Source organism: Trachurus japonicus, chromosome 13 (assembly GCF_045865225.1).
Source record: "Trachurus japonicus isolate A0001 chromosome 13, Traja_1.0".
Classification (NCBI taxonomy): domain Eukaryota; kingdom Metazoa; phylum Chordata; class Actinopteri; order Carangiformes; family Carangidae; genus Trachurus; species Trachurus japonicus.
The window spans coordinates 27,063,833-27,082,046 of NC_140919.1; the positions used below are offsets into that span (position 1 = coordinate 27,063,833).

At 43.2% G+C, this 18,214-nt stretch overlaps 1 protein-coding gene across 2 annotated transcripts in view; it reads right to left on the reverse strand.

Moving 5' to 3' along the window:
* LOC146976117 (exocyst complex component 3-like protein 2) overlaps positions 1-18,214 on the reverse strand; it is a 53,750-nt gene that overhangs the window by 5,501 nt on the left and 30,035 nt on the right. For both annotated transcript variants that reach the window (XM_085795629.1, XM_085795630.1), the window contains exons 2-8: positions 13,193-13,711; positions 12,306-12,544; positions 1,725-1,975; positions 1,338-1,604; positions 1,056-1,174; positions 788-902; positions 421-531 (exon numbers count right to left, since the gene is read on the reverse strand). In XM_085795629.1, coding sequence (XP_085651755.1) covers positions 421-531; positions 788-902; positions 1,056-1,174; positions 1,338-1,604; positions 1,725-1,975; positions 12,306-12,544; positions 13,193-13,711 — 1,621 coding nt within the window. The remainder of the gene's footprint in view (positions 1-420; positions 532-787; positions 903-1,055; positions 1,175-1,337; positions 1,605-1,724; positions 1,976-12,305; positions 12,545-13,192; positions 13,712-18,214) is intronic.

Genomic DNA, 18,214 nt, shown 5'->3' on the forward strand with positions numbered 1-18,214 from the left:
AACAACAAATGGTGACTTTCATTTGAACACAACCTGTCTCAATATGCTCACAAAGCTGCACAACACTAATGAGACCAACACTTGATCCAAATATACAACTAGATCAATGGTGGCCACTAGAGGACAGCAGCTGGTTCCACTGGATCTCAGTGTGTGTGTGTGTGTGTGTGTGTGTGTGTGTGTGTGTGTTAGAGAGAGAGAGACCAGGAAGTGCTCACTGTTGACTTTGGCTGCAGTTGAAGGACACAATCAGAAAACAATCAGTGTACAGATGCAGTGGAATCCACCCTTATGTAACACACGTTGCTCTGATTCAATAACCTTTATTTAAACAGACAGGAAGCTGCTGGGTGGAGTCAGACATACACCTCACCCCCTCAGACCAGAGGGTGGCTTTGGGTGTGGGTTGGGGGTCTGTACCTGTATGACGGTCTTGGCCAGAGTGATCTGATACTCCTCGATGTGCAGAGTCTCCAGCCACCTCTTCTCCTCCTCATCCAGGACCTGACTCAGCTCTGTGGTCACGTTAGCCTGTAGAGAGACGAGCCAGGCATCAAAACAAACACACCTCAAGTTTAATATCACAATAGCAATCATGGATGCACTGTAAGATATTTTTTTGTTTGGTCCTAATAATTAATGGTAGAAAAGATAATTTATCAGGGAGGAAACACATAAAAAAACCAGCAATACAACAAATTTCAAGAACAGAGATTCCTCATCAATCCTACATGAAAAATGAGAGTGTGTCTATGTCCATGTGTGTGAATGTGTAGGTGTGTCTCACCCTGACAGAGTTGAGACAGTCCAGCTCCAGTCTGTCCACAGTCTCTGACGACAGCAGGGGACTGAGCTGAGAGCGGCAAAAAGGACTTGTGATACACACAGTCCCCAGGACATCTCTGTAACAAGACACATAGAAAACACAAAAACATGACGCACAGAAACACACATTTAGTACACAACCTTTCTCAGAAAAACCGGGGACCTCTGAAGGAACTCGACCTGTACCAGTCGGTCCTTCAGATGTCACAGACACTCGACTGGTGGTGTACCTGTCGTATATGTTGTGCAGCCAGTCCAGCAGAGAGTAGATGTCAGTGATTTCCATCTGGTTGTCAGTTATGGCTTCCAGTTGCCTGGCGACCGCCTGGTGGTAACTCTGCACATACACCTAGCGGATCATCAAAGGTTAAAGTTGGATGAATTTAGAAAGTCACCTGATTCATCCTCTGAGGATCATGAATGTTTGATGTGAACCGATCAAACAGTTGATGAGACAGACCACAGATGTTGTTCACATACACCAGCTGTTCCTGTGTCCAGATGTGTCTCACCTGGAAGGCCTGGAACTCTTCGGGGTAGATGGAGACCACATTCCTGTTGGCAGCCCCCAAGTCCTCCACCACACGAGCTCGCAGTCGGCTCAGGTATCCATCCAGCTCCCCGGCGGTGAACTCTGCTCTCTCAGGCAGAGAGGCCTCTGCTGCCTCCTCCACCGCCTCCCTCCACCTCTGCTTCAGCCGGCGAGGCCTCGGGCCCCCAGGAGCAGCTCCCTCTGTGACGGCCCAGTCTTTGTCTGCCTTTTCTTCCTGCTCCAGCACCTGCACACACACAGACACGTGAGGTCACGCACTGACACCTTTGACCACTATTGCAACCATGGCAGCAGCAGCAGCAGCAGCAGCAGCAGCAGCAGCAGCAGCAGCAGCAGCATCCCTCACCTGAACCACCAGGCCCAGGTTCGGCCCAGCTGTGGAGGACCTCAGAGACTCCCTGACCACGGCCCACAGCTCCTTCTGCAGCTCCTCGTACAGCAGCTCCACGTCCTTCGCCTTCCTCCGCCCGCCATCTTTGACGGAGCTGTCCTCCGGTTCAGTGGTGGACGACTCGTTACACTCCTGCTCCAGCTCCAGGATGTGAGAGTCGGCCAGGAGCAGGTCTCGCTTTTTCACCAGCTGCAGGATCTCCAGCACTGAAGCACACAGAGACACAAAGAGACTGGTTCAGACTGTATCTGTCCCTCTGACCTCACTAATGACTGTGTCTGGTCAGAGGTCAAAGTGACGTCCAGCACACGTTCTGTCTGTCTGTCTGCTGCTGTGGCTGCAGGCAGGACCAGTGCTGCGGATCTTAGTCTGGATATATGGACAGGATGGTGCAGAGACGGAGCCAGGGACATTACTTTAGTTTGCATAGTTAGATTTACAATGATACACTGAGTGGGACAACCCTCAGAAAGCAGGTTCTACCCATGAAAACAGGAAATATTTAGTTTGTGAAGCTTTTAATGGCTCTTGCTACATTTCTAACTGATACAGTCAACATGTTATATACCATACTGTAGAGGTAAGCTTCTCTGGGTTTGCCTGCTCTTTGTCTACTTTTTTGATTCTCTGTTTAAAATGAATTGAATTATCTCTACTGCACGTGATAATTAATATTAAAATATTGCAAATCACACTGTGTAAAGCTTCTTCCACTCGTGTTCTACAGTATGTGACGTGTCCTCAGTGGGATCTGCGGGTCACTGCTGAGACAGTGTCGACCTTAAAGGTCAGAGACTCCACAATGAAACTCTTCATTCTGACTGATTAGCATTAACAGCTGCTCATCAAGTCCCACGCACACACGCACACACACGCTCAAAGACACCCAGGCGTGTGTCCCTTCTGGCTTGACTGAGCTCTGAAGGACGGTTCGTTTGATTTGAACATCAAAGCAGCCTCAGGAGGACGGAGCTGGAGGTTCCCACAGAATCACTGATCAGGTTTTCTGTTTCAGCTCCTTTATATTCCACATATTAACAGGCTGAGCATGTTCAGACACACACATCACATCTGAGCTGATTTCAGATCAGCAAGGCCACGTTCAGTTCTTTGTACACTGAAGTACATGGATCACATGTGTGTAGGATTGTGCAGCATAGAGAAGGTTAAAGCTGAGGACAGATCTACACAAACAACAGCACCAGCTTTAGATGATGTTAGAGTAAACCTCTGGGTTCTGTTTGTTTTTGGTTGCATGATTTATGTGTATCTATGTTTATTGGAGTTTGGTGAGAAGTGAACAAACCTTCTTCCTCTGAGACCAAACTGACACAGACAAAACAAAGTGTTGTTGAGAACACTGTTCTCCTTGGGATGGTGACCACGGACTCTGACTGAAAGCTTCTCATGTTGCCAATAAGATCTGAGCTCATTTTAAGCAGAAACCATTTAAACAATTTACCTTGTATCTCTTAATGTAGGTTTGTCAGTTAAAGTTTAGAGTCCAGCCGGCTCCTTCCGCCACGGACCAGACACATGAGAGACCAGGAGACAAGGGAGGTAAACAGGGTGTTTCACTGAGGTCAGTGTTTCTGTGTGAGGTCATTCAGGGAGGATCCTCTTTCTGACCTTCAGAGCTGTGATGATGTCACACCAGCACTGCGATGACATCGTCCGAGCTCCTTCAGACCAACCTGACACAGACGGAGGAGCGTTCCTGTGACAGATTCTAACGTCAGCGCTGTGGTGCCAATCATCGTTAGCCACACACACCCCAGTCATAATTACAACCACATTCTGTTGACTTCAGTTTAAACCAGTGACACACTGGTTACTGGTGGCAGAGACAACTGGAGGAGCTGTGACTGGAAGAAAACCTGAGTTCGGGTTCAGGGTTGGAGGTTTATTCTGGAGGGATATCAGATATAAATAATAATGAAATCCTCAGGAAGTGGGAGTCACACTGAATCACATCAACGTGTTTCATATCCGGAGTTCAGACCATTTATCACTTAGTCACCTCACACGACATCAGCTCCTGTCTCCATGAGTGAATTACTGAGTCCCACCGACAGGAACGAAACTAGTCAAACCAGAAACAGACTGATGCTGATAAACAAAGAGGAAATGTGACTCAGTTTTTCATCACATTATAATACTGCAGCCACCAGATAATACACACTCTCAGGAAGTACACACACAAACACAGAGCGGGACAGGAAATGATGTCTTCTCCGACATCTACTGCTGCGTCAGAAAAGACCTTCGCCAAGGCTAACTCTTTCAAAGTAAAAGTTTGTGTGCGTGTGTGTGTTGGTGAAAAGACAGTGAGGATGTTGGACTTCCAGATGTTGATGTCTCCTTTGTCCGCCTCAATGTTGACACCGGAACACACACACACACACACACACACACACAGAACAATGTGAGCAGATGATCAGTTCAAGTTATTTGGTTGTTTAGTTCAGCTGGGATTAGCTGAACCAGTGTGATTGGGCTCAGACTGTTTCCTCTCGTACAGAGTCTACTTCCTGCCTCGTGTTCCTGTAAACTGTCCTGTTGACTCTCTCCGTAAAGATGAAACATGTCTGCGAGGTTCTTCAAAACAATGGCAGCAGCAGTTTATAAAAATACAAAGCTCTCATACTTTGTGATGAAGACAGTGAACAGGTTACATCGCCATGTGCACACTGACTGGTGTAAAACTCGTGGTGGAACAGTTGAACTCCACAGGTAACAAAAAGGTGCAGCAGATGTAAGACGGCCCTGGAGAGCAGGAAAAAAGCTGCTGAGTCAGTCAACTGTGTGTGTGCAGTTTAAGACGGTACCTATACAAGTGTGTTTCATGTGCACACTCAGCATGCGTGTGTATGAGAGAGGGTGAACAGTGGCAGTATTGTGGTAGTGTGTGTGCAGCCTGTAACCTGAGCTACGTGTTCACATTTTTCTTTTCTCAGAGAGCCACTGACTCCTCTGACGTCTCACGACTCGGCAGCTTCTCATCTGAACTGTGACGTCTCCCCACACCAGACCAGAGTGTCTCTCTCAGTCTCTGCAGAGGAGGACATGAGGGCATGATGAACCTCAAACTGATGTGAGATAAACACCGACCATTATTTAGTTGTCAGTCAGTGTTAGCACAGACCAGCCTCTTTGTTGCGGGCACAGCGATCAGGATCAAACAGGAACATATTCCTGTTAACCTCTTCTTCATCCACTGATACACTCCTCTATGAATGTTCAATAAAGTAAACAACACTACATAATCTGCTCTGGGCGGAGGATGTTGGAGCTGCAGCATGAGATCACCCTAGAACTGTACCAACTATGATGCTTCTGACCCACAGCAGTAGTTCAGCAGGCAGCACATGCTCAGGTGAGGTCAGAGCTGCTGCCTTTAGCTTCTTGATATTGGACATCTTCATTGTGTTTGTCCCTCCACATCTTCTCGTGGCCCCAAAGCTTTTACAGCCTGCAGCGTTTGTGTATCCTTCAGTATTGTTTTTATATATTTTTAAAGCTCTCTCAGGCAAATTACCATTGTATGTAGCAAATATGTTGGAATGGAACTCAGGTACTTACATGACCCGTTCGGCTGAACTACTGCTACTTAAAGTTCCTCGAGTCTATACGAGTATTGGCAAGACTGCTTTTTGTTATGATGCCCCTAGCTCTTGGAACGCGTTACAGCACATCCTAAGATTGGACGCGCTCCCTTCACTCACTGAGTTACGTACTTGGTCATGGATCTGTGTTTCCATGTGTAACTGTTTCAGATGACTGTCTTTCTTGTTTCTTGTTACAGTAACTGTACATTGTCATGTATCTGACTGTAACCACTGTCAATATTTTAATATATATTATTTTTTTTAATAATAATATCACAATCCATCCTCTTCCATAGAAATTCAGTGAATAACTAGAAAATGCAGGCAAATTATGACTGAAGATCACTGATAAATGGTTCACTTTGGAGTTTGTTAGAGATTCAAATAACCCCAGTGATGTAAATGGCAAAATACTGTGAAAAGTTTCCCATGGAGAATGACCATAAAAATACCAAACCCACCCATTTTAGGAGCCCGCTGATTCGTCATACTTGTCAAAAATGATCAAGATCAAAAATGATCCAACAGCTTCTTTTGTATCACACAATTTCTAACAGAAAATTGTGTCGTCAATCCCCCACTGTATAACACACAGTATATTAGACTCAAAGCGCTTGCCAAAGACAGAGTTGAGGGCCTTTTTGTGTGTATGCGTTTGTGTGTGTGTGTGTGTGTGTGTGTGTGTGTGTGTGTGTCTGTGTGTGTGTGTGTTGACAGAACAGAAGCCACTCTATATGTGCCAGATAAGTGATTATCAGTGGAGTGTGTAAGTGTCTGACAGGAAGTCATCGGCAGTAGACAGTTGGTCAGTGAAGGGCCTGCTAATGATTGACAAGTCCTGAGTGTGAGCCTCCTATTAACACACTGTGCTGAGCTACACTCGACAATATGCAACTAATATACAGTTTACACAACTCTAACCTGAGCGTGGTGAGTCCAGCCACCGTGTAGCCGTGGACTTCCTGTTTCATGTTTCACCTTCTGACTGAAACCTGCAGCGACTCGCCAACAAATCACCCGAAGGGCTGCTGCTGGTAACATGACCATGGATTAATGAAACACATACGCGCACAGACACACACACACACACACACACACACACACACACACACACACACATGTACACCTCAAACTCCTGCCTCGGTCTCTCTCTCTGTCTCTCTCTCTCTGTGTAAGGAACACTGAGCTTGTCTTTCATCGCTCTCTCCCTTGCTTCACTTCCAATCTAAACTCTCCCTTCAGACTGAATGAAGGTCAATCGGAGTCCAGCAACAAAAGCACCACTGAAGAAGTCACCTGAGCTCCACGGCCTGTATTCACAAAGTATCTTAAAGTCAAAGCATGGCTGATTTAGGAGAAACTCCTAAAAATACTGAGTGTCAGTCCTAACTTTAGGACCGTTCTGGAAACCTTCCACCAACCTGAATGACTTCAGAGATACACGTCAACGTGGAGGAGACAGTGAAGCAGTAACATCTGCTACCAAGTGAAACAAGCCAATCATTGCTACAGAGGAATAAAGCAGCTTCATGGCAGCGCCATACATGGAACCCATGGAAAAATAACTTAACCTTGAACTGGAGTAATGTTTGACCTTGGGGATCTATACTTGTGGGACTCAAGTAATGCAGCGGCTGTGTACTTTGTCCACCACTGGTTGATGTAATAACCATGCACGTCTAGCGCATGAGAGGAGCTGCTGTAGGAGAGCTGAAGAGGAAAGAAATGTCATGGGGCGGTGCATGGCGCAGTGGGTAGAGTGGCCGCCCCATGTAGAGGCTACAGTCCTCGCAGCAGGCGTCCCCGGTTCGAATCCCGCGTCGGGCAGACCTTTCCTGCGTGTCATTCCCCCTCTCTCTGCCTCCCCATTTCCTCTCTATCTCTACTGTCATCACTATCAAATAAAGCCGAAAAATATATTTTAAAAAATCATGTCATGCTGGTTGTTGGGACAGTTCTCTGGCTCTGCCATGGTCCTCTACGGTTATTTAGTCCTTGGTTGCTGCTTCTGTTCTGTTTCTCCTCAGGTAATGGTAGGTAGAGTTACCACCATATTGTTTCTGTGCTTGGTTTGGTTTGGTTTTCAGTTTATTTTGTGACATACAGCACCACTTCTCAGTTCTCACATCCACTCACCAACTGACTCCCCATACATTTTATTGACATATTTGGTTAAATAAATATAATTGATTCTTCATTTGAGCTTAGCTACTCCTTAGAGGTGGGTTGAAGGTTTATGTAAACGCCATCAGAAGACCGTGGTGTAGCTTAGCACACTGATCATTCAACCAGGAAATCAAAGCTACAGAAGCAACGTACCGAAGTTTTGTTCAGCTAAACAGTGACATGGACCTCACCGATGCTGGACACAGGAAACTGGTTGTTCCTGACAGTGTGAAGTGTGAGAAATACCATGAAAATTCCAGTTGTTACTTCAGAGTGTTACAACGGTCTGTCACACACACAGTCACACACTGATGGTGAGCAGTTTGTCAGAGTACAAAGACAATGAAACAAGATGGAGACAACAGAGACAACAAAATTTAATCCAAACAGAAGCTCAGACAAATATTTAATTTCATAACAACTCACTTCTGTACGTGGGCTGTCTGACCCACAACACAGCACAGTACACACACACACACAGCAAACTAATCTGCTGACGTAGTTCATCTGCAACTGAAAACAAGCCCTCATCTGACACGCAGACACACACACACTGGAGTTGACAGACCATCGTCAGGCACTGAGATGGTTATAAGAAGTCAGCGTCAGCTGAGTAAAAGGTAACTACTGAGCATCTGTGATACAATGCAAACTGTGTGTAACTGCCTCACATGTGACACACCACTTGGCAGAGCATGGTGAGGGAGGAACAACACGGTTGGTTGTCTCTGCATTTGGTTAATTTAAGTTAATTAAAGAGCTAAAACGTAAACAAAGAAGACAAAGAGAGAAGACAAGATTGAGGCCTTATGGTAGAGTGCAATCTACGAGGTATGTTTATTGGTGTAAGGGTGTAAGGGAGGGCAGAGGATGTTGTTATGATGCCATGTAAAGCCCTTTGAGACAAACTGTTCGTAAAAACGGGCTATACAAAATAAAATTGCCTTGCCTGGCCTTGCCTAATTGTGTAAATTGTATTAAGGGGTGGTCGGGGACTATAAATAAACCCTGTTTTTGAATACGATCTCGGGCCTCATGCTTACTACCTAGAGGAACTACACTGAACTGTGAAATCATCCACTCACCACTTTATTGGATTTATTGAAAATAATTGACATCATTACCTGACAGGGATTTCATCATATAGAAATAATGGTGTTAACCTTTGTGTGTATATGTATACAGCCTCCTGATAACCTTCACATGTACAGGAGGATGACGGGGCATGAACATTCATATTTTTGTGAATGCTGAACTCAACAAATCAGTTTATAAATGATGAAAGAGAATGTGAGTGAATGTGAAGTGAATGCTGTGCCCCCAGCATCCACAGTATGGTGCTGCACTACAGACAGAACAGATGCATTTACTGCTGCTGAGGACAGTTTGAATAAACATTTGGAGCATTTTTATCAACAATCAACAAAGATTAAGAATAATCACAAATTGTGAGGCCAGGGGCGTTGCAACAGGGCGGGCAACCCAGGCAATTGCCGACAGTCCCAAGCTGATGATCCCAAGCCAATATTGGTCCATATTAATGACAACATGATGTTGCCAATGGCTGTGTACAAAGAACATTGTTATTGTATGCGCTGCATAACTGCATACAATAAGTTAGTGCTGCCAATTTAAATTTCTTCCATTAGCAGTAGAATAATGCATTTGTTATCAATGCTAACAGTGATGCCAACATCAATTCTGCTGTCAGCAGAACAGCCTGTTCTGTTCACACTGTTACTAATTTGTTTTTGGAAGAGGAAGATATTATATATTGGTGGTGATGGTAGGTGGGGGTCGGGGATGAAGGGGCTCTTGCCTCAGGCCTTCATAGAGTCTAGAAACACCCATGCTCACAGCATTTTGTAAAAGACATCTAATTTTTTCACTTTCAGTATATGATTATACATTATTTAAGTTGTAAACTACTCAGTATTCTTTTCATCATTTTCATCGTTTAGTTTGAATGTAATTCCTTTCTGTGAGAACTGCGTTTGGCAGTGGCAGTAATTTAGGGCTGTTGATGGAGGTAATTTTATTTATTTTAACAGAACAGCGAACTAGTTATAAAAAAAAATGGAACAAATGAACATGAGCTCTTTAATTTTTGGAACCGAGGACAAAACTTTAACGAAATGAACTATGAATCTGAGCTAGTTCATTTTCAACATGAACTGGCACAGCACAGTGATGGGGCTTATCTTATTCCACCATTCACGCAGAACGCACTGTGGAGGTGGTTGGTTGTGTTGATGTTTGATGCGGTTGTGCCGCTGCATACCTGCATGCAGATGTGCGACTGAAGTGCATCTGAGGGGCTCATCTCTGGGCTCTTGCATGCATGCAGAGAAAACATGAACAGACCGTCAGAGTCAATCTGAGGTCAAACACTCACTAACCTTTAAGGAATTAAATTCAGCTTACACTTCTTGCAACCATCATGTTTTCTGGACTTTTGTTCAACGAGCTGGTTGTTTGATTAAAAGAGTGTTTTTGGATTGAACTTACAGTAATGATATGTTCTCATGTGAAATGGTTTCAAATGAAGACACAGCTTCTACACCGCAGGAGGTGCAGCTGAACCTGCAGCTGAGCCTACGGTGAAGTATCAACAGTCGAACAACGTGATCCAGAACCACTGAACCACAGACCAGGACCATGTAGGTGTATGTGTTTGTGTTATTGCCAAACAGAAGTAAAGGACTCAGGCTTATTTATACCTGCATCACTGTTATGTCCCATTTACACAACACACACACGCCCACGCACACACACACACACACACACACACACACACACACACACTCTCTCTCTGTCAACTCATCTGCTGACACGGTGGTTTATTACCAAGTGAAAACAAGCCTTTATCTGACATCCAGAACTTTCTGCTCATGCTAAAACTGAACTTAGATGCTGTGGTCGTATTCATGCCTGTGTGATCATCATCATACTTCAGACAGAAGGGTGTTCAAAGGACTCTGGCTCCTGGTCTGGCCCCAGTGGCTGGGGACCGAGCATACCATTTGACTGAGGCTCCAGATCACAGTGATAACAGCTGCTGACTGTCACAGTGAGAGCATCAAAAAGGACACACGTCAGGACTGAGGGCTTCACTTTACTCACAGCTGTGAAGGATTCTCCCCTGTTGAGTCTGACTCACTATGTTACACACAGTGAACAAAAGTGACACTTCTACATCAAGTCGATGCCAAAATTCTGTGATGGAACGATGTCCTACAAAACTGAGGTGCTCGATTCCTCCTGGAATCAGGATAAACAGGATAATAACACTACAAGTCCTGCTCTAACAACAAACTGAAAGGGAAGAAACAAGATCATGTGAAAGCAGCTGCAGGTTCATGAGTAACAACCGATCCACCATATTTAGTGGTTGAAGCAGATCATCAGGGAGAAGTTATTGATAACCAGAAGTCAACTCAAACCGAGTGTGTCAGTTGTTCACTACATATCGTAACAGCGTATGGTGAACATGGTCAAGTGTGGTTCAGTCTTTTGTTTAATAAGGGTGGAAACGAGTGCATCTCTAGAAACATGTATATGACAGAGAGTCTGTCATATACATTTACAACCAACCAGCTCGCAGTTCATCCATCATGGAGTCTGGTGTGTTTTGTTAGTTGCAGCCTGGAGCTGACACATAGTGAACTACCTCATATGAACATTGGTAAATTATGAAAAGTGAAAAGTGAGGTTTGGTCATGTTAACTGATAACATATGAGAACATAAATAATGATTAATTTGTTCTCATTTTGTTTATTTTCTTACAAGAAGAGCACTGTTACAGAAGGGTGTCGTTCATTGTAAGTGGTGTCGATAAAAATAGACATACCTTTACGATCTATTTATATCTACCATACACAATATGTTCTAATGAAACACAGTGGGAATAATAAAGCAGAGCAAGTGTTTCAACGTGTAAACAAGGGTGTGGAGGAACTGAGAGCGTGCACACACACACACAAACACACACACACACACACAAACACAAAGACACACACACATTCAAATCATTCATTAGAAAAGAGGAGAGTAAACAGGGTGCGATAAACAATAGACGCCCTTAAAAAATTTCCAGGACCAGCCCGATACTGGTACACACACACACACACACACACACACACACACACACACTGTGCAAATTCCTGGGAAATTACAGCATCTCAATGTGACCCAGTTGGCTGTGAGGTCACCTTCACTAACCTGAGGGGTGGAGGTGGAGGGGGGGCATTGGGGGCACTATAAGCAGACAGACCACTCCCCAGCCCCTCCTCTGTCCAGTTTACTGTCGGCATTGGAGTCTAAAATAGCTGGTGGACTGCCGACAGACAAAGATAAGATCATTCAGGCTGGTGTGAAAACAAACTGGACGACAGCGTTAACAGACGAAGGAAGAGAGAGTGTGTTTCTAGGAAGAGACACATCTCTGGTCTCTTCTATATAGCAAATGTAAATACTCTCTTTTCAGACTTAATTCAACTCCTCAGTGCCACCGCTGGATCTAGTCCAACTCCACTCTTGGTTCAGGACTCAGCTCCTCAGAACACCAAGGACACAAACGGAAGTGTCTCAAACCCCTGACAGTCATGAATGAAGAGTCAACACTACTTGTCATGTCGACAACCAGAGAAGAGGCACGAAGACACACTGTGCTGAGCTGGAGTTTCTTGTGGACAGGGATGGGGTGAGTAGACATAAAATCTCAACATAGACTACTACAGTCACTTGTTTCTTTTTTCTTACCTGACAGTGGCTCTCTGGGTTTGACCTCCTCCACCACCTCCTCCTGCACCAGCTGCTCCTCTGGGCCCTGAGACGAGTGGTCGGCCATGGACTCCCTCTTCAGCTTCCCCAGACCCACCATCTTCATGAAGGACAAGCGGCGGCTGGTGGAGTCGCACTCGCTCTCTGAACAGTTCAGCTCACCGTTGGTGAACGAATCCTTGTAGGAACTGAGGGTGTCGCGATATTTCCCTGCAAACCTGGGAGGGACATGAAGGGGGAAAGTATACACAGTCATCCTCTATCACATCATTAATCTAAACTTTAATTATGGGAAACCAACCTCATTCGTCGTTACCTTGAAATCATCCTCATGTCCCTCTCTGTCCAATCATTCCCTGTAGCTTTGTATATCAATATTGTTGCCTGATTGTTGCCAATATTGTTTCCCCCATCCTTCTCTTAACAGACCATAATTGCCCCTCTCAACCTCTTCTCTCTTTACCTCAACAGTGTCTAACCCCTTTTCCCCCTCTCACCTTGCCTCAAAAGTTTCTATCCCACTGTACCTAGCCTCGCGTGACGTCACCAGGTCCTTCAGAGAGGAGAAGAGCCTGGTGTCTGTTACTCAGATTTTTTTTCCTAGTGGATCCAGAAATCACCAAATTCACCAAAGTAAAAGTGTTCACCAACATAAAACTTGCAAAATAGACATTGTTATACAATAAAAGCAAAATGTTAACTTAATGGCTCGGGGACTTTCTTGTAAATTAAAATTCCTTAAATTAGCAAGTTTCACGGCATTTTATCAGCTTGGTGCTTTTATTTTGACGGAAATGCCTGTCTCTCTCGCCCTGGTTCCGTTTCCTTACCAAAACAGCGAGTCAACGGCCCCAGACTAACTGTACCTGAGCAGACTTCCTTCAGAGCTCCTCCTCCCCCTCTTCTTCTTCTCTGCAGGTGAAGGGGTTCCCTGCAGCGACCCCTGAGGGGAAGGGGTTGCACTTCCTTTGCTCTTCCCCGACCCTCTCAAGGTCTTCCCCAGCTTTCCCAGGGTCTTCAGTGGCGACTTAAACTTGAAGGCGCCTTTCACTGAACCTCCTCCTCCTCCTCCGCTTCCCTTTTTGCCCTCGTTGGCCTCATTCTCATCCTCCTCATCCTCAAACGGGTTGCGGTCCCTCGGCACATCTCCATCCAGGAGGGAGCTGCCGGGTGACCAGCGGTTGCCATGGGCGCTGCTGTCATGAAGGCTGTCGTCGTCATCATCGAAGGGGTTGTGATGGTGATGGTGGGGGGTGATGTTGAGGCTCATCCTTCGGAGGATCAAAGCGTTGTCTAGAGTTGGACCGCCGCCTTTCAGGCGCACTGGGAGGTTCTTAAGGATGGGCATGATGGAGCTGGGGGAGGGGGGGCAGGGAGAGAGGATCCTGGGGAGAGAGGGGAGGGAGATTTAGTTAACAATGTGTAAGTCAGGCAGCACAATTTAAGTGTGTTACAGAAAAGTAAAATGAGAGAGAACAAACTCCCAACATGAACGTCCCAACAGACGTTCATGTCTTCTTTGATTGACCACATTCAGAGATGGTCTAGGACATCATGTGTCCAAATTTGTTTTGCAGTGTGAGCGTTGTGTCCTGACCACACTGACGGAACATCCACTTTATTCAAGAACCACTTACTCTGTGTAAACATACTCTGAGATAGTATTTGGTTCTTAAAATCACAAATATATCAATCTTCCTCCTACAGTCATGCACATTAGATTGGCCAGTGACTCTAAATTCTGCAGGTGTGAATGCGAGTGTGTGAGGTTGTTCATCCCTATATGTTGTTGGCCCTGTGATAGACTGATGACCTGTTGGGTGTACCCCACCCATGCACTGGTAACTGGTGTAGAAGTACACAGAAAAATAAAACACAGAAAAGAAGGAAATATGGAGCTTAAAAAAACAAAGTTTGGTTAAATGTCAAAATTGAATTCATCCAGCGTTTTATTACACACTTCGACAAAATAAATCAATTAGATGATAACACTTCAGACATGTACCAATGAAATGACCTATGACCTTTATCCTTTACATGTCAGAGTGAAGTGACATCAATCTGCTGTCAGATACAGCTGAACCTTCCAGACGAACCTAAAGCATTAGCCTTACTTTGTTAGACACACTGTTGTCCTGTCATGAGCTTTTGGATTATTACGTAAAAAGGATCTAGGATGACGTGTGTTTTGCTATTTAAATGTGTACACAATGTATATGTGCAACTATGTGAGAACCATGAATGAAATAAATCAAAATGAAATGAAATGAAATGAAATTTAGATATACTTTAGCTTTTATTTTGAAAAGAGGAAGTGACTAGCAGCTGAGAGTATGACTCTAGACTGCTACTGTCGAAACGTTTGTACCTCACCACCTGTTCCATTAAAGCTACCTAAAGGTCATTTTGTGAGTGCTGGCCCTTCAACTTCTTCTATTAAAAATGATCTATGAATTAAAATAAATGGATCAAATAAATGTATATATGTTATATAATGAAACGTTTCCAGTAATGATTATACTGTGAATATCCCCTGATTTACTATTAATTTGAATTGTGGTGTGTATCAGTACTCAGCTTGTTTTTATAATGTGCTCCAATGCAGCATCTCTTCTACAATGAACAACCTGATGAGCGTGTTGCGTTCAGACACTGGTGTCAACCCATTTTTAGTCTTTGAGCTGCTGATAAGACTCCACCCTCACTGGGACAGTCACTTTATGACAGCCGCTCAGATACTGTAACACAGAGGTCGACACCGAGGCAAACAGTATAGTAACCATAGAAACACAACTGCCTTCTTCACTTTTTGAGAAATGTCCAAGGTTGGTTACAGGTTGGGGATGGAGGAGGTGGCAGTTTGTGATACAATCAAATGTTTTCAGCGTCTTACTATGGAAACTATTTCCAAGTGTCACTTTATAGTCCAACTATCTAGACCACTGGTTTGGTACGAGCTAACGTTAGATTAAGATTGGAGTCCATTGGAGACCCCAATGGAGTGAAGGTTCAGTCAGTTCACTTTGCAAACTCTTTGTTAAAGATCTGTCCCTGCATTAAAACCTAATACAGCAACAATATAAGTCACAATGAAGTAAATCCTAACAGTGCTGTGGTCTGTGGCTGACTCACATCACGCTGTTGCTTTGTGTCTCTAATGTGAACACACCCAAACGTTCCACATAATTGTGAAATGATACCCTAACATTGTTAATCCAATCCAGGTAAAGTTTAACTAGGAACATGTTTTAATATCTGACTTTGTGCCGTGTCAACAGACACAGCTCACTACTGATTGGCTGCCAGGCGTCTGTTCCTCAGCAACCACACTGACGCTCTTCTGGCAGATTCTTTGCTCAAGGATTCACTAATGACCCCTGAGTTCAAGGATCAGCTGAACCTCTCTGGTCTCCCATCTGACTCTGAAACTACAGTGACAAGTGAAGAATCTGCACTCTCATTGGCTGGCAGCAGGCCAGGGATTTCAGGGCAAGGCCATTTCGCTCACATAAATCATTTTGAGTTAATATTGTAGGCCTATGTGTGGCTTCTGTCATATCAATAGGTGTGACTGTGGACAGGAGCTGTCCTTGACTTCTATGAAGCTTGTGTAGTGAGTCAAGTATCACCTTCGTGTGAGGTCTGCAGTTGTCTGCCAGGTGTTGAACATGATGAAACTCTACAGTTTAACCTTCAATCATATATCAGAGTAATAGCCTGGAGGTAACCGTGGCAACAATGCTGACGCTAGACTGCAAACACACCATAAAACATGGAGGTCCCACTGTTCCTCAGTAAGCAGCTCCCACCCTGGTATAAAACGTCTGATGTCATATGGTCCCACAACCATAAACTATTAAGTAATAACTTATCAAACATTAACAGGAGGAGGTTTTACTGGGAAGAGATCAGTCAGTTCATTGTAATGATTCATGGAAAACGCTCCTCAGGCAGGAGTGAACTGTTTTAGATCAACACTGTTCCTCTTATCACAATGGCTCTGAATGTAAATACTGAGAACAGCATCTCTCTGTTTGATGACCTGCTGTCATGAGCAGCGTCTCTTAATGACTGTTTGGGAGGATTCATGTGAAACCATTAGTGGAGACAGGAAGTGGGCATCCTGACTGATGATTTCCCCAATTTGAATGTTGTGTTTACAAACTGCAACAAACAAACCTGCAGACTCTAATTAAAAAGAGGATTGAAAGTTGAAGGACTAAACATGTTTCAGTCTTTCTGAACCTTCAGGTTATTGTGAAACAAAGGTGTTGCTGATATCCTCTCACAACAACTATTTCTAAGACAATATTCCCACTAATACATCTTAAAACAAAGAAGGAAACATATGAGATAACTGCAGATGTAGTTGATATCTGCGTGTGAACATAGACGTTCTGACATTCGGACATCCTGACAAAGCTCTATGTGATCAAAACGTTGATCTTACAGCCTACAACAAACATTTGAGGAGCTACAACAGTGTGCGACTCTTTTTTTTAAAAGTTTGTTTGTTTGTCAGTCCTGCACCTGTAATACTTTGGATGTGCGTGTATCTTACTATTATATTTTCTTTTTAGGACATTTTAATACTTTGAGAAATATGTTTCAAAATGATCAGTGATTTGTGTATTTTCCTTTGATAACCAAGCAACAATTACAATATGATTTATTTTAACCAAATCCTGCAGCCCTAACTCAAAGTCCACACCATCAGCTCAGCTCCACTCCACTTTCCTTTCAAGTACAAGTGTTTCTTTCTAATAACTCATGTGTCCTGGTTTGTATCCCTTACGAAAGAAAAATATATTTACCAATATATTACTTGCAATATATTGTAATATATTGTAATATATTATTCTTCCATTACATTTTCCAATATATTATATATTGTAAATATATGGAAAAATATATTTATGGCACATATATTATACAATATATTATATATTGCAATATATGGAAAAATATATTGATGACACATATATTATACAACATATTATATATTGATGTAATATATTGCAATATATTGCAAAATATACAAAAAACTGCCCCTTTCAATATATTGAAAATATATTAACCTGAAATATAATATATGGGTTTATATATCCCAAAATATATGCAATTTTATATTTATAAATATCCACCATAATGTATTCAGATTTATATGATAAAATGTATTGATAATATATGAAAAGATATAGTGTCACATGTATGTTCAATATATGGTAGAATATATTTTAAATATATGTAAAATTATACATGAAATATATGTATGGCTATGTGTTCAATATATTGTGGAATATATTTAATATATGGAAAATTATATGGGAACAAAAACATGACATATGTGTTCAATATATTGTGGATGAATACTTAAATATGCAAACTGCAATATGTGCACAAAACCTTTATACCACATATTAACACAGACTGGGTAATTTATCAAAAGCAACCTTTATTTTCTTTTAATCAGGCACAGATACTGAACCCAGTTTGAGGTAGGGAGCTATACAGGCCTATTAAAACCCCAACCAGGGTTCCTACAGCTTAAGCCAAGTTAAATTTAAGACTTTTTTAAAAACCACTTGAAATTAAATTTAAGACCAACTTCATAATAAACACAAATGCAGAAAAAAAAAAGAAACACCTCACATCAATCACATAGGGTAGGGACAATTTTACCCACTTTCCTATGTGATCCAAGGTAAAGTGATGCTACATGAACATTGGATTGTGTCTCCTTTCCAGCTGTCCTTTCAAAATAAATGCATAAAAAGTCCGAAAAAAAAAAAAAAAAACACCACTGACTCGGAATCTGGTGGCTGTGAGAAATTTAGCGTTGACGGCCACCATAAAATACCACTTACCAAGTGTTAACATTTTTAAGA